Genomic DNA, 15961 nt, shown 5'->3' on the forward strand with positions numbered 1-15961 from the left:
TAAGAACTACATGTCAGGGCTGGGATTGTGGTTCAGTGATAGAGCAGTCGCCAAGCATGTGTGTGAGGCACTGAGTTTCATTCTCAGTGGAAAGAAGGAAGGAAGGAAGGGGAAAGGAAGAAGAAAGGAAGGAAGGAAGGTCTATCGACATACACATACACACACACACACACACACACACACACACATACATGTCAGAGAATATACAGAAAATGAGAAAGAGCCTTAGCAACCGGCCTAGAGAGAACATCTTGGTTTCCTGTTCCCAAACACAGCAGTCAGGATAGAAAATGGAAACAAGGGTGCAAGATGGTAGTAGGAAAGGATTTCTTTTGGTTTTTGCCTTTCTGAGCAAAAAAGTGCAACTTTTCTCTGTTCTGTGGTGATATGGGTGGGAAATAAATAGCTAGTGGCTAGCCAGATAGAGCTGAGACCAGAACCCGGGCCATCAATAGACTGAAAGGCCCATGCTTTTTTTAGTATGGAAGGTCATTTTTAGTTGACTATGCAAATTTAAACCAGGTCTGCACTACATTTTCTAAAGCAGGAGGTGTTTTCTTTTTGATTTATTTAAAGGGCTGTTATAAGGTGTAGAATAATAGGACACATAAGTCCAATTTATATAAAGGATTGCTTTGAGGTATCAAATTACAGGATATGAAAACTGGAAGAGAGCTTAGAATAGGGTTTTTTTTTTTAGCCCTTTTGTTCCTTGAATGAGAAAACAGAAGCCCAGAGGGCTAAGTGAATTACTATGGACCACTCACTTGTCAAGCTAGTGACAGCCCGGAATAGACCAGGGTCTTCTAATTCCAAACTTAATGTCTGCCCTACACCCAATTGTTCTGTATTTAGTCATCAGGGAAAGTAGGCTTAAATTAAATGAAATTTGGAAAATCTATTAAGTTTAAGAACTGTTAGGCAAATAGTTCTATATGAAATATATGAGTGTGTAATATAGTGGTTTAAATGGGGGGAGGGTGGCTCAGAATTTAGGCTACCTGGGATCAAATTCTGGCTGCACCAATTGTAGTTGTCTGAACTGTACAAGTTCCTTCACCTTGTTGAGACTCAGTATCCTCATCTATAAAATGGATATCATAATAGCACCCACCTGGAGGGTGGTAAGGAGACTCAGATGAGAAGGGTTTATATAAGATACTATGCTTGGCATAAGTGAGTTCCTAGCATGTAGGCACTTATAAATATAATTTGTCATCATTCATCACCATTTTCATTTACCTCTGAGAGACTTTTAAAACTTGATCTGCAAAGACAATAAATCCTTAACTTAGGATTCTACCCATGCCAAGATCCTCCTTTGTCCTAAACCTCCCTTATTTATGTCTCTCAGGATAGAAACTTTATAATCATCTTTTTTCCTCTCACCCCACATTATGGTACCTGCTCTGTCACTAAATCCTATCTTGTTGTTTCAAATGTTTCTCAATTAACTCCTTCTCTATTCTCATCCTAAGTCAGACCCTGATTCCCACAGCCCTGTATTACTATTTAAATCAACTCACTTCTTTTTCTGACTAGTTTCTCCTTCCTCAGTCTGTCTTCTATGTTAGAACCAGACTGATCTCCCTGAGACCCTGCTTTTATTCTATTTGCCCTGCATTGGAACCTGTAATGAATCCATTGTCTGGTGCTTCAATGCCAAGCTCTTCTGCCTGTCTTCAGTCCTTCTAAAAAACCAGTGTCCAATAGGAATATAATGGCAGCCGTCAACACAAAGTATTCTAGTTGTCACATTAAAAAGTAAAAAGAAAACATGAAACTTCTTTCTATTAATATATGTAACTCAAAATATCCAAAGTAGTATCATTTTAACAGGCAATATACAAAGGAATAATGAGATATTTTACATTTTGAGGATCTACATTCTCAAAATCCCATGTTTAGGTCTAGCAATATAGCTTGTGGTAGAATGCTTGCCTGGCCTGCATGAAACCCTAGGTTAAATCACCAGTAACACAAACATACACACACACACACACACACACACACACACACACACACACACACGTATTCTATACCTACATCAAATCTTGATTTAGACTAGTCATGTTTGAAGTGTTCCCTGGCTACTTGTGGCTGAGGGCTTCTGAATCAGATACTACAGTTCCAAAATGTGACTTGTCACCACTGTCACTCCCACAAATAAGATATACCTAAGTCTCCTTTCTTCCTCATTTTAAAAAATAGAGTTTGTAATGTGCTGTTGTATAGGTTGTCCTAAACCACTGTAAAGTGTGAAGGTGCTTTGTAAGCTACAATTTTGCAAGAATGTACAAATTTCACCATCCTGAGAGGAAGATATCTTTGAAATAAAGTAATTTGAAAGAAAGACCATATTAAGATGGCAAATTAGGGTTTGGGGAATATAGCTCATTCAGCATTTGTTTAGCTTGTGAGAGGCCTTGGGTTCAAATTCCAAGCATAACACACACAAAAACATGGCAAATTAGCTGTCCTAAATTCATTTCTGAAAAACTTCACTTCAAGCAATGAATAGAGACTATAACACACACTTTCTCTTGCTATCTCTTTATAATAGACTATTATAAAGAGATTTGTCACATTATTAAAGTTCTCTAAATATTTTAATCTGTGGTTCTTTTATTGTTTTTCCTTTGGCATTTTGAAAAATGGATATAGGAGCATTTAATTTTTCTCTTGAAATGGGAGGGGGACCGTTAGCAAGAAATTCATTGTCTTTGGTAATGCAGTGTACACACTTTTTAGTAGTGAGGTAGGAGGATTACAATTTGCTCATATTGTCCAGTTTATTGCAAAGGATCAGAATTGACCTAAAAACAGAATGTCAGAGTTTCAGATGGCAGAAAATGTAAAAATGCTTTAAAATCATAGTACAAAAGAATATTTAAATAGTAATTATTCTGACAGATTGAATAAGAAGAATTAGGACATTTTTTTAAAATATTGATGAGTTATAAAGTGACACCCAAATCTTATCCTAGGGCTTTGTCAAGCCAAATAGTCCAGTCATTTTTCTTTAGTCATACCCTGAACTGTCACATGGTCCTTTAGGAATTCGACACTTAATATAGATATTGTCATAAGGTTACAGTGTGGAAGGAAGATTGCTAAATGAAGTAATATCCCAAATAGTTAACTTTATAAGGCAGCTTCTTGATAAAGAACCCTACCATTCCTAAGTTTGCCCAAGCCAGAAACACTAACCTAATGTATAACTCTTTCTCCCTCACCTATCCCTGTAATTAGCTGCCTAATCCTTACAACTCCACCTCTTGAAATCCTTCTTTAATCTGCAACCTCTTCTCTGTCCTCACTGCCCTAGACAGGCTTTCATTACTCTTTTCATACCCTATTGCAACAGTCTCTAAACCAGTTTCCCAGCCCTAAGCTTCAGCCTCCTCTCCACCCCGCAATTTAGCCTCCAACTCGCAACAGAATTATCTGGCTAGAATGCAGATCTGATCATGCCACTCCCCTAATTAAAAACACCAAGCTCTTCCCAGGGCTGACAGATAAAATCTAAACTATTAAACATGGTATAAAAATCACTGTAAGTCAGAGCCCAAATTATTGGATCTGTTGTGCCTCCTGCCATGTACCCAGAACAATGATAATCAGGTTACTCCTGGTTCTCCAGTAAGTCCTATCCTTTTGTGAACTCTCTTCTCTTCCCTTGGGTAGTCCCCTCCACCCCTTGAGTCTCATGATCTTCAGGCTTATTCTCTCACTCTCATCATCTGTTCTTTCAGCCTTCATATTGCCTCCATACTTCCTAGTGCTATGAGAGACCATGAAATTGGAAAAGAGTACTATACTTATATGAATAATGGACAATTGAATATGAAATCCAAATAATTTAATTCATCTCAGTATTATTTGCTCTTGCTTTCTACCTCCAGCTATATTGGCCTGCTTGGCATAATTGTAGAATTCAGGATATCACCCTGCTGTCTTTAGGACTACCATGCTCAGTTCCACCATGTTGCCAAGATGTGCTATTGGCTGTCATCCTTGCTGCTTCACTCCTGGGACTTACTCGTAGTTGCATCTGTTTCTGTTGGTCTATTTCTTTTGGCTTCTCTTCTTGACATTTTGTACCGATTTGTTTTTATATCCATCCCTGACCAGTCAACACCATCCTTTCCTTCCTTTTGTTCTACAGACCAGTCAATGAAATCATGTTGACTGTTGACCTGAGGTCATTGGTTCTTTGATACTGTTCATGGGGTGCCTAGAGAATGCTGTTCCTTTGTCAAAACTTTTTGTTTCTTTTCTTTTTCCCCTTATTCTAGAGTTGGTGCTTTCTGAATGCTTGAGAGACTAGAAAGGTTATCTCCCAAGAAATGTGGCTCTATTATAATTCCCTTTACTCTGATTGAAAAGTCAAAGTAATTTGCTTGGGAGGAAGAATCCTGACTAGCAAAATTCATGAAGATCAGACACTTAGTAGCTAACATTTGTCTGTATTGAGAAAAATGTGTTTAAAAACTGCTCCTTTTTCTTCAGTGTCAAGATAAGGTAACAGAAGTGTCTTGGTCAATTTGGTTGAGCCTAAATACAAAAATAGACTTCTTGAGTCAAAGCTCTCCTGCCCTAGTAACTGAATATATTTGCTTGAGATTTTTGCTGTTGATCATTAAAGTTAGCAGATCTTTCTCAAACTGCTTACTTTAGTTCAACTCAAGCAGGCAAAATATAAAATAGAATTAGGTTAAGGAGTGATTAATTTCCCAGACAGAGGCTCGATACTTGCTGTTTAGTTCTTGTTCATACTTTTTATATTGTTCATTGTATAATCGGGAATTTCTTTGTAAATGTTTGGTTTTCAGGCTGGTTGGAAGGAAAATCACGCAACATTCATGAGCGAACTAAAAAATCTTCAGGCTTCTGGACTGACTACTCTTGGTCAGGCTCTAAGATCCTCATTTGATTTGTTAAATCTCAATAGATTAATATCTGGAATAGACAATTATGGACAGGTAAAAAAAAATTGAGTGAGTACAGCTAATTTATTTTGATGACTTGGGGTAAGAATTCAAACTTGGGCATAGTTACCAAGATTTCTTTTACTTTTCACATCCTCCAAAAAAGAGGTTCACATGCCTTTTAAGAATGTACTTTGCAAAAAGAAATCCTCTTGTTTGGTTCTTGTATATTGTTTGATGACAAAATAGTTAAAATCACCTATCATCAGATCATCAGAGAATGGAATGAATAAATTGCTGAGAAATATTGGAACAAGACAGTTGGAGAGAAACTCTGTCCTTAATCCACCTTGCTCCTCCCAGTCTGATGAAAAAGCTCTAGAATAAGAAGGCTGAAAAGCATTTGTTGTTTCTACCATTGTCCTTTTCTACTCTAAAAAATGCCCATAGTCTCCAGAGTCACTCTTAAGGTTGCAGAGTGAATCTACCAAGATTTTGACTCAGGTGAATTGATTAATGAATATAGATGATACTGTCATTATGATCCCTTTAATATCATTATTTTGTGATTACTTGAAAAGAAGAGAGAGAAAAAAAGTATTTTGAATATTAGGGATTAGGGAGTTTCTGAATTGTAAGAATTTCTCAGTTTATACAAGTATCACTTTTACACAGGAGGTATTGTTATTTTGATTCTCACATATTTTGGTCTCTAATCTTTTCTTCTTATTTATCCAAGCAGATTTTATCATTTATTTGAGAGGTCATTGGCAGGGCAAATGTAAAACTTGAAATACAATTTTATTACTTTATATAGCTCTAATGCTTTTTAACTGTATTTTAGGGAAGAAATCCATTTTTTTTAGAACCATCTATTTTAATTACCATCACAGATGGAAACAAGTTAACAAGTACTGCTAGCGTTCAAGAAGAGGTGAGATTTAATTTTTTTTTTTTTTTTACATTTCACTTACATGGCAGAGAACATGCAGCTATTTGTGTGGGAGGCATGTATTTCCAGTTAAGAATCAAGTTTGGACAAACCTCCCATCTTGGTAATCCTTGAGAGATTGCTTAATTTTATTGAGTTCCATGAAAGAAAAGTGAACCTTTTAACTCTTTCCTCATTTTTATATGGGTTGTTATGATGAACCTTTTTAAATTTTGCCTTATAGCTTCATCTTCCTTTAAATTCTCCTCTGCCTGGAAGTGAACTAACCAAAGAACCTTTTCGTTGGGATCAAAGGTTATTTGCCCTCGTGTTACGTTTGCCTGGAGTGGCTTCTGCTGAACCAGAGCAACTAGGGAGTGTACCCACAGATGAATCGGCCATCACACAGATGTGTGAAGTCACAGGAGGTATTGGCAATATTTCCTATTTCTGAAGGAAGAAATTAGGGCAGCAGAGTGTAGTTTTATTAAGTGCCATATATAGACTTGGCTTGTTTTCCTTCAAAACCTTTTAACTCTACTGCTTAAGCTCATTGTATTATATTTGCAGTCATTGTAGTTATGATCATTCCAAGCTTTATTTTAGGATTTCAAATGCTTGTATTATGAAATAGTATTTTTTAAAATATATTTTTTTAGTTGTCGATGGACCTTTATTTTTTATTTGTTTATATGTGGCACTGAGGATCAAACCCAGTGCCTCACACATGCTAGGCAAGTGTTCCACCACTGAGCCACAACCCCAGCCCATGAAATAGTATTTTGTTCTATCAAACTTGTGCACTTTGTTTTTCTCTCTGATATAGGTCGCTCCTACTGTGTTAGGACACAAAGAATGTTGAATCAGTGTTTAGAATCTCTAGTTCAAAAAGTTCAGAGTGGTGTAGTTATTAATTTTGAAAAGACGGGACCAGATCCACTTCCTGTTGGAGAAGGTAAGGTAAATCAACTTATTTTTAACCCTTAAGTGTTTCATAGGAGAATGACTTGAGATTCAGAAGATATTAAGCAATTGGTAATAGAGATAGCTTTTATTATCCATATGCATTCGAATAGTTATGGTATCCTTCAAATAATTGCCTATGTATGCATATCAGGTAGCCAAATTCTAATAACCTTAATTTTTTTTTAAAGAGAGTGAGAGAGGGGGAGAGAGAGAGAGAATTTTAATATTTATTTTTCAGTCATCGGCGGACACAACATCTTTGTTTTGTATGTGGTGCTGAGGTTCGAACCCGGGCCGCACGCATGCCAGGCGAGTGCGCTACCGCTTGAGCCACATCCCCAGCCCAATAACCTTAATTTTTCACATGAATGTTTCTAAGAAAATTCCTCCTTTTCCTGACCTCTTTTATATTCCCTGGTCCCACTGTGGAGATGACACTAATTCATTTACCTCTTTATTCCCAAAATATCTGGATATTCACTATGGTATGGTACTTCAGTAGCAGTCTGTTTGGGGGATTGTGAGCACTATATTTAAAGGTGCCTGTCTTTATGAAATTTGTTAGTTAACCTCACTGAAACAAGAGATTGTGAATATTTATCTAGGAACTTATAATATTCCATGCTGGTATTTTCCTTATCACTTTTTAACTGCAGAACCTTTTCAAATGAGATTTTACAAAAAGTTTTGACATCTAGAAATAGATAAAAGTAAAGCTACTTTTGCATGGGGGAATTTGGCCATAGTCATTCTTTAGATGCTTTGTGAATGGATGTTTGTAACTATTGAATATGTGTGGATTTCAAAGGGACCAGGGAACTAAACCATACTATAGTAATTGCAGGACTTCCTTAGACTTCTGATCTAGGTTATTATTTTTCCTCATGTGTCAGTTCAAACACATATATACATATGCATATATAGGTTCCATTGTTAATCATGATGCTTATCTGATCTGATCCATACATTTTAATTGTCTTGGCCAAGGCTAAAGTGATAGAATGGAAGTTACACATTTCTATCTGATGTAGTCCATTCTGTGGTTCTTGACTTTTTTTCTCTTTAGTTCTTGGATCCTTTTGAGAAGATGTTGGAAAAATATGGAGTCTTTTCCCTACAAAAAAATGATAGCTCATAAACAAGTTTTTCTACCAGGATTTCTCCCTCCCATCCCCCACTCACCTCCCTCTACTGATCCCTCTTCAATCCATTTACTTCTTTTTTTTAAATTAAAAAAGGTGTGTCCTAAGGATACACCTGATGCCAAGACTCACTGAACCACATCCATGCATGCACATATAAAAGGTTGATCAGATTCATTCCACTATTCTTCCCTTTTCCTGTTCCTTCCTCCTCCTCGATCCTCTTCATCTACTCTACAGATTGTTCCTCTATATTAATGAAATTCTCTCTCCCTTTTTTTCATTTCTCTTTCTCTCTCTCTCTCTCTCTCTCTCTCTCTCTCTCTCTCTCTCTCTCTCTCTCTCTCTCTTTAAACTCCCTCCTCCTTATTTTGGATTAGCTTCTGCATATCTGAGAAAACATTCCACCTTTAACTTTTTGGGACTGGCTTGTTTCACTTAGCATGATACTCACCAGTTTCATCCATCTACCCGCAAATGCCATAATATCATTCTTCTTCAGGCTGAGTATTACTCCATTGTGTATATATATCAAACACAACTTTATGTGTAATTTTAGGAGTTTCTTGAACTCTGAAATTAAAAATAGCTTCCATAGAATACTGAGGCCTCTCAGCCTATTTTAAATCAATCATATTGGAAGGGCATGCTATGTTGCTAGCAACTGACTGCCCAGGCCATAATTTTGTGTTTACTACTTTGATGTGAACTGAAAACTTTCATGTGGAAATCCTAGTGGGAATTGATGTCATGTAAATGGCTCACATTTATTTCCTAGCTCCAGTTCCCCTTTGACCAGAGTTCTTAACCTTTCACACTCTGATGAAAGCAAAGAACTCTTTTCTTAGGAAAATGCACATCCCCAGAATTGTGATCTCAATTTCACAGGGGTCCTCTGAAGCCATTATATGTTCTCCCTAGAACACAAGGGACCCCAGAAAATCTGATCTGAAGTAATTACTTGTTAAAGTAATGCTGAAATAAGAAAATCAAATGAATGTAATTTAAGAAAAATGAGACTAAATCATTAAAACATATTTTTTAAAAATATAATTTAGACTAATGAATCATGGGATAAAAGGTTATGTCACTCCACCTACTGGGTGGGGGCAAATGAAATAGGCTAGTTTAAATAATTAAAATTCATTCAGGACATGCACGTTACTCAGTGTCATACAATGTTCAGTTTCCATGGAATTTTAATGGTGAGTGTGAAAACAATAGTGAATTAACCCAAAATAACTTTGATGCATTTGCTTTTTGTTTATCACCCCTAATGACACACATAGATGGTATCTTCAGCATGCCTTCTACCTTCAAGTGAATTTGGTTAGATTTTATTTTGTTATGTGGACATTAGCTCTAACTGTTCCATAAAGAATACTTTTTTTCATCTGATTAGCATAGAAAGAGTATATAAATGGAATTTATGATCTATTTTATCACATTCCAAAAATATAAAAACTCTGCTGGGAAACAAATGATTTCATTTGCTTAATTTAGTAATTGACTTCTTGAAAAACAACTGTAGTGTTTTGGTATGTTTAATTTATGTGTCCAAGTCTCATAAAATTTAAAACTGATTTTATAATATTTTTCCACACATCTATATATTCTCATAATAGTTGAAGGATAGTGGAGGTGTTGAATTAGAGGGGATGGATTAGAGGAAGAGTTGCTAGAGAGGACATTTGGAAATCTTAGTAATATTGTCTTTTCTTCCATTTTTCATGAATCGCTTTTTGGTTTGCTTTGTTCATTGCTTTTAGCTGGAAAATTTGTACAAGACGATCAGCAATTATGAAAATAAATTCATGCCTCCATCTATCTTTTGTTTAATTTTTAGATGGACTTATGGATTCATTTAGGCCAAGCAATTCATTTGCTGCTCAACTGTGGCATAGTTGTCATAAACTCATTTATGTGCGACCTAACTCTAAAACCGGTGTTCCTGTTGGGCATTGGCCAATTCCAGAATCTTTTTGGCCAGATCAGAATTTACCTTCACTAGTAAGTATCATAAACAAAAAGGTAAACATCATTCTGAATTTTTCAATTTGCTGATTACGGTGAACTTTTAAAAAATATCTTTGAGACTTTTGAGCTGTACCACAGGCAAATGGATCTATTTTTTAATATCTTTATTTTTATGTGGTGCTGAGGATTGAACCCAGTACCTCACATGTGCAAGGCAATCACTCTGCCACTGAACCACAACCCTAGTCCCCAAATGGACCTTTTCTCCTTTGCCTTCTGTCTCTTCCTGAATGTGTAGCTTGTGCCTTAAAGCAAGAGAGAAGGGCTTCCTTTATTTTCTGGCGCTTTTCATTCTTTCATTTGCCTTTGCTGCTTAAACTGCCCTCTTTGGATGTTAAAGCATTATTGTTTTTAATATTGTCAAAATCTGTGACTTGGTTTTCATTTTAGAGGGGCTGACTTGATTTACTTGTAATTACAATGTCTAAACAATACTGGTGTTGATTTGCACACATAGCCTCAGGAAATTTGAACCTAGTTTACACCTTATATAGGTTCTAGAAGCATATTCAAAGTATCTTCAAAGTTCTACTAAAGGAGTCCTTAATCCCTACTGGAATGTGGTAGACCTACTTTCATCTTTTTTATTTTTTCAGTGCCAGAATCTTTTTAAATCAGTGATCTTCTGTTCTGTAGCAGTGCACTTTTAAGTGATGAATAATTAAATAATATTTTTAAATGATATTTAAGACTTGTCTTTTTGATCATTTCAATTGATATAATAGGGCTTGATACTATTGTTATTCCTAGTACCAAGTGGATGGTCTATAATGAGGAAGACTGTGAAGTATCCTCTCTCCCCAGCCCCCAGTGAAAGAAAACCTGTGTAATAACTCTTGTTTGGGCTGAGGAGTGGATGGGGGGGACACAAACATACTGTTACTCTAGTTTAACACCTTCCTTGTTCAGCTTATCTGTATTATAAATTCTAGAAAACTGCATTTTCTCCTAGATTACTATTTTGAAGCCCCTGCATTTCTTTTCAGGAGTATCCATGGAAGGTTTGCTTGTAAAACTAAAGAGCTCTTTGGTCCTTGCTCTGAGTGAGAGTGTCTCCCTCCTCACCCTGGTGCTCCAAGGAGGCACATGTGTTAAATCTCAGCTACTTCAAACACCCAAGTGAATGTTTTAGTGGCAAATTTTCTCATAGTTGCTAATGATAGGGCTTCTTATTGCCCTTTTACAAATCTAGGAACTCAAATGTTTCATAAGATGAATTGAAACTGAACTCAGGAAAATCTAGAATAAAAGAACTTCCAAATAATCTGCAATTAAATTGTGTTTCCATTCTTCTATCTTTAAAAGCTCATTGGAGCTGGGAGTGATGACTCACTTCCTTAATATAAGTGACTTGTGAGGGAGGATGAAGAAAAAGATAGCAAGTTTGAAGCCAGCCTCAGCAACTTAGTGAGACCCTGTTTCAGCAAATAAAAAGGATTATGGATATAGCCCAGTTGTTGAGCACCACTGGGTTCAATCCCCACTACCAAAAATATTAAATTTAATTTAAAACTCATTTGAGGGCTATTTTTCTCAACCCTCAAACATCTTGTAGGATTGTAAATGATAGGAGCAAATGAATGTATTTTTCCTTTTTATAAAGGGCATTAGTATTTTATTGTATATATGTTAACCTTCCAGATCTCTCTGCCCTTGCTGTCCCCTTTTCTCTCTCTGGTGCTTTCTAGTCATACAAGTTAAACCAAAATATCATGACTTCTCCATTAAACCTGCTGGGCTACCCCAGTCACACAGGCCTTTGCAACCCTACCAAAATCATACACAGCTCTAGCTATTTGAGGCAAGTATGTGGACATGAGCAATACTACAGAACTCCACCTGGACCCTCTAGTTGCAAATGGCTCCTTTTTGGTCGCTATTTTGCCCTTTCTCGTATCTTTGCTTTTTTTTTTTTTTAATTTTGCTTATAATTGGCTGTAGCTTTGCCCTTAATTACCTCATTAGAAAGTTTCATAGATTTTTTTCTTCCCCAGTGGTATCTGGATTATCTAACCTCATGACACAAAGAAATGAAGAGCAAGCAATGCTTAGAGGTTGTAAATGTAATTAAGGGTTTATCCTATGGATCATAATAACTTAAACATATTTAAAGCTGGGTTTTTACTTCACTAAAATTCTAGTTATGAGTGTTGTAATATACCTTTCTTCTTCCAGTGCTAAGTAGGTGGTAGAGATAAAGAATCTGAGTCCCCTCCCACTGTAGAAGCCTCTGATGATTCCTACAGATCTTGTAGCTTTTTGCTCATGTCCACATGTAGTGTTTTCTCAAAACACTAGTCTATATTTCAGTGATGGGTAATAGAATATAAAAGGGCTTGAAGAATTGTCAGAAATGTAAGCTTGCTTGATATCTGATCATGTTTTCTTCTTATTTTTAAATTTTTTAAGCCTCCACGAACATCTCATCCTGTTGTGAGGTTCTCCTGTATAGACTGTGAGCCAATGGTAATAGACAAACTGCCCTTTGACAAATATGAACTTGAACCCTCTCCCTTGACTCAGTACATCTTGGAACGAAAATCTCCCCATACCTGCTGGCAGGTATTTATCCTTGTCAATTAGCCAAATGTCTTTAACCACTCTGAGATATGGGAATTGTCTTAAGAAGTTTCAAAGGTTAATCTGGAAATATTAGACTAAGTTTTTTTTCTCTGAAATGCTAACAAATAGGCAATAGAACCAACCCAATAATTTTAGACTGATATGAATCATTAGCCTTCTGTACATTGCCATTTAAGGCCATATAATCTGATGAAATCTATATATTTGAAAACTTCAGGGGGCCCTAAAGCTTATCCATGAACCCCAGGTTAAAAAACCCTAACTTAAAGGTTGTAATTCTATTATGGTGTGGCCTCTGCAGTTGAAATGAGGTTTTCAGCTCTTGGTTTGAACTGGAAAGATTAGAAGTGCAGGATATTTGGGGCAGAAAACCATAAGACTATATTAGTATAATATAATAAACTCTTCTTAAAATACAAACCACACTCTGTATGTTTTGGGATTTTGTGTGGATGAGACAGATATCATACTCTGGCTCTTCTGAGTATTATGGTTCAGTTGGAAAGACTTGCTGATTGGTTAATAGTCACCTGTGGAGTTTGATTTGTAAAAATCTGGACATAGTAGTCACATAGTCTTTTTATTTGTATTCAACAAAAATTCTGCACTGTAAAGATGTTTGTTCTATTTCTAAATTACAGGGCCATATAGCAATCACTGATTTTTAAGTTCTGTTGGTGCAAGAGCACTTTCAGATTTCCATTTGTTTCATCCTAAAATATGACATTATTGTTACTAGTTCTCTGTCTGTAAGCTTATTGAATTCACCAAGATGCTTAAAACAGCAAAAAGGGAACAGGGTTGAAGCAAAGATTTAAGAGTGCAAGAAACAGAACAATATCAGAAACATAATATTGAGCAAAAGAGGCCAGACAAAAATTATTACATATTATTATATAATTCCACTTAATATTCAAAAAGAGTTAAAATTGCCTTACTCTGTTATAAGTCAGGATAGTGGTTCTTGTTGGGGGCAGCAGGGTAGTAACTGGAAAAGGACAGGAGGATGTTTCTAGTTGTGTTCTGTTTCTTTACCTGGGTGCTGTTTGCATATATACATCCACTTTGTAAACATTCATTTAATCATACACTTATAATTTATCCTCCAAAATGTTAGAAAGGTAGAGATATGGATAATAGATTGCTTAAAATAAATATGTGAAGCTTGAATTCATAGGTTGTAAAGCATTTTTGCAACAAATGCAAATAAAGTTACAAATGACACTTTTCCCTTAAAATAAAACATTTTTTCTATATAGTACATTCCTTGTACACCCCCTCTCATGAAACTTAAGAAATCCAGTATTCATTACTGCACAGCACCTCAAATATACCATAGTCCTTTATCCTGATGTTATGTTACTTTGTTTTAGAGTATTTTTAATGTGATGAATTATTAGGAGTGAAAAAGAATAAAATAAATCAGGAGCCAGGAAGTTTGGCAAAACCATCGTGAGAGTGGATTCTAACCCTAGCTCTGCCACCAACTATGTGGCCTTGTACTGGGCACTTACTTTCTCTGAATTAGATAGCCTCTAAAGACCCTGTTTTCTTCTAGCAATCTAAATTTGTGAGTGATAATAAATTTAGAAAAAGTTAAGGGTTTTATACAAAGCAAAGAAAGGGATGGAGAAAGTAAGGGTAGAAGAGAAAGAACCCCAAAACAGTGCTTTTCCTTTCATGGTAATCACTGGTCTGGCCCCTGACTGCTATGTGTATATAATTTTTTTTATCTTTCATGATGAATTTTCCCCTTCTTCTAATGTACACACACAGGGAATAAAATCTAGCATGGTTAATTACAGTTGTACATTTATATTGAGGTTCAAAACATAATACAAAATCTTGAATTATGATTTAGCACAGCTCATGCTTTGTGGAGCTTTAAGTCACATGGAAAAAGATATATTCTTTGTAGTTACTAAATAAAACAAGAATTTAGTGAACTGGTAAGTGATATTGCTGGTACCAAGAGCTAGCAAGATAAATGGATGTTACTAACATCAGGTTTTGACTTTGTCTTAAGTGATCCTGCCAAAGGACTTTGGAAAAAAACATGGTGTCTCTACAAGTATATACTGGTGTCCTGATTTGGACCAAAGAATATGGACATGGAACACAGAAAGCATAGTAGCTAGAGGACTCTGGCACAGCACAATGAAGTGTACAGGGGATGATAATATATATCACAAAGATATCAATAAGGAATAAGAAGATAGTCATGTAGGATAAGATTAATGTTTTAATCTTTATTGAATGTTTGCTCTAGCAGTGTACCTTATAGGAAAAAATGCCTTCCAGATTGAATCAAAGCATCTCCTTGCTTCCTCTTAATTATCTGCAACAGTGCCTGCCTTATAGTAGGTTACTAAAAAAATGCTTATCAAGTGAAAAGTGAATACATGGGTAGCGGAATGGGACAGTGAAGGGAAATAGAGCAAGTTAATAGTAGTACATATGAGGACTGTTCACACATCTTTTAAATGGGCTTTGTTTTTGTAGTTGCTGCTTTAGGCATGGAACCATGTTCCGTTTTCCTAGAAGTCTACCCTAATCACTACTTGTTCTTTTGAGCAGTTAATTTGTTTTAATGGCTGTTATCATTTAATGGTATTTCAGCCTTATTTTACGTTGTACTAATCAAGTAAATATTTGTATATTGTTGATGTGGCCTGTGGTCTCTGAATGGTTATTGCATAGTTTTGTTTTATTTTTTTTATTTTTATTTTTTTAAAATTTTTTTTTAGTTGTAGATGGACATGATATTTTTATTTTTATTTATTTTTTTGTGTGGTCCTGAGGATTGAACCTAGGGCCTCACACATGCAAAGCGAGCACTCTACTGCTGAGCTATAACCCCTGCCCATTGTTTCATTTCTTAATGTAATATATGGAAAAATTATAATCTCAACATTCATATTTAATGTCATATATTATGACTTAACCATAGGCTAAAAGCACTATACTATTTTTAAACTTGAATTAAACTGTGCCACAGATGTTGCTATGAAATGTTGCTATGAGTTTAGCTTTACATAAAATCATTATTGTACTAACTGTACATTAATTCATGTTCTTTTTAGGTATTTGTTACTAATAGTGGAAAATACAATGAACTTGGATATCCATTTGGTTATTTAAAAGCCAGTACAACTTTAACTTGTGTGAACCTCTTTGTGATGCCTTACAACTACCCAGTTTTACTTCCTCTTTTAGGTAAGTAAAATATGTCATTTAATCATCTTTAAAATACAGCAAAAAGTAGATATGAATTAAGTATTTCAAATTAACCAAATAATACTTGATACCAGAGTAAATAAAAGTATAAAAATTGATTTGAAAGAATAGAATTTGCATATTTTCTGGATTTC

General features: G+C 35.6%; 1 protein-coding gene across 7 annotated transcripts in view; it reads left to right on the plus strand.

Annotated features, from left to right (window-relative positions):
• Positions 1–15961, plus strand: part of LOC143639124 (integrator complex subunit 6-like) — a 65162-nt gene that overhangs the window by 16895 nt on the left and 32306 nt on the right. For 6 of the 7 annotated variants that reach the window (XM_077107286.1, XM_077107288.1, XM_077107287.1 and 3 more), the window contains 7 exons: positions 4836–4985; positions 5776–5865; positions 6107–6290; positions 6689–6817; positions 9817–9980; positions 12417–12569; positions 15674–15806. In XM_077107286.1, coding sequence (XP_076963401.1) covers positions 4836–4985; positions 5776–5865; positions 6107–6290; positions 6689–6817; positions 9817–9980; positions 12417–12569; positions 15674–15806 — 1003 coding nt within the window. Of the gene's footprint in view, positions 1–4835; positions 4986–5775; positions 5866–6106; positions 6291–6688; positions 6818–9816; positions 9981–12416; positions 12570–15673; positions 15807–15961 lie in introns of those variants that run through there. The other variant, XR_013154666.1, reaches the window with a different exon arrangement.

The sequence above is a fragment of the Callospermophilus lateralis genome, chromosome X (assembly GCF_048772815.1).
Source record: "Callospermophilus lateralis isolate mCalLat2 chromosome X, mCalLat2.hap1, whole genome shotgun sequence".
In the NCBI taxonomy this organism is placed as follows: Eukaryota; Metazoa; Chordata; class Mammalia; order Rodentia; family Sciuridae; genus Callospermophilus; species Callospermophilus lateralis.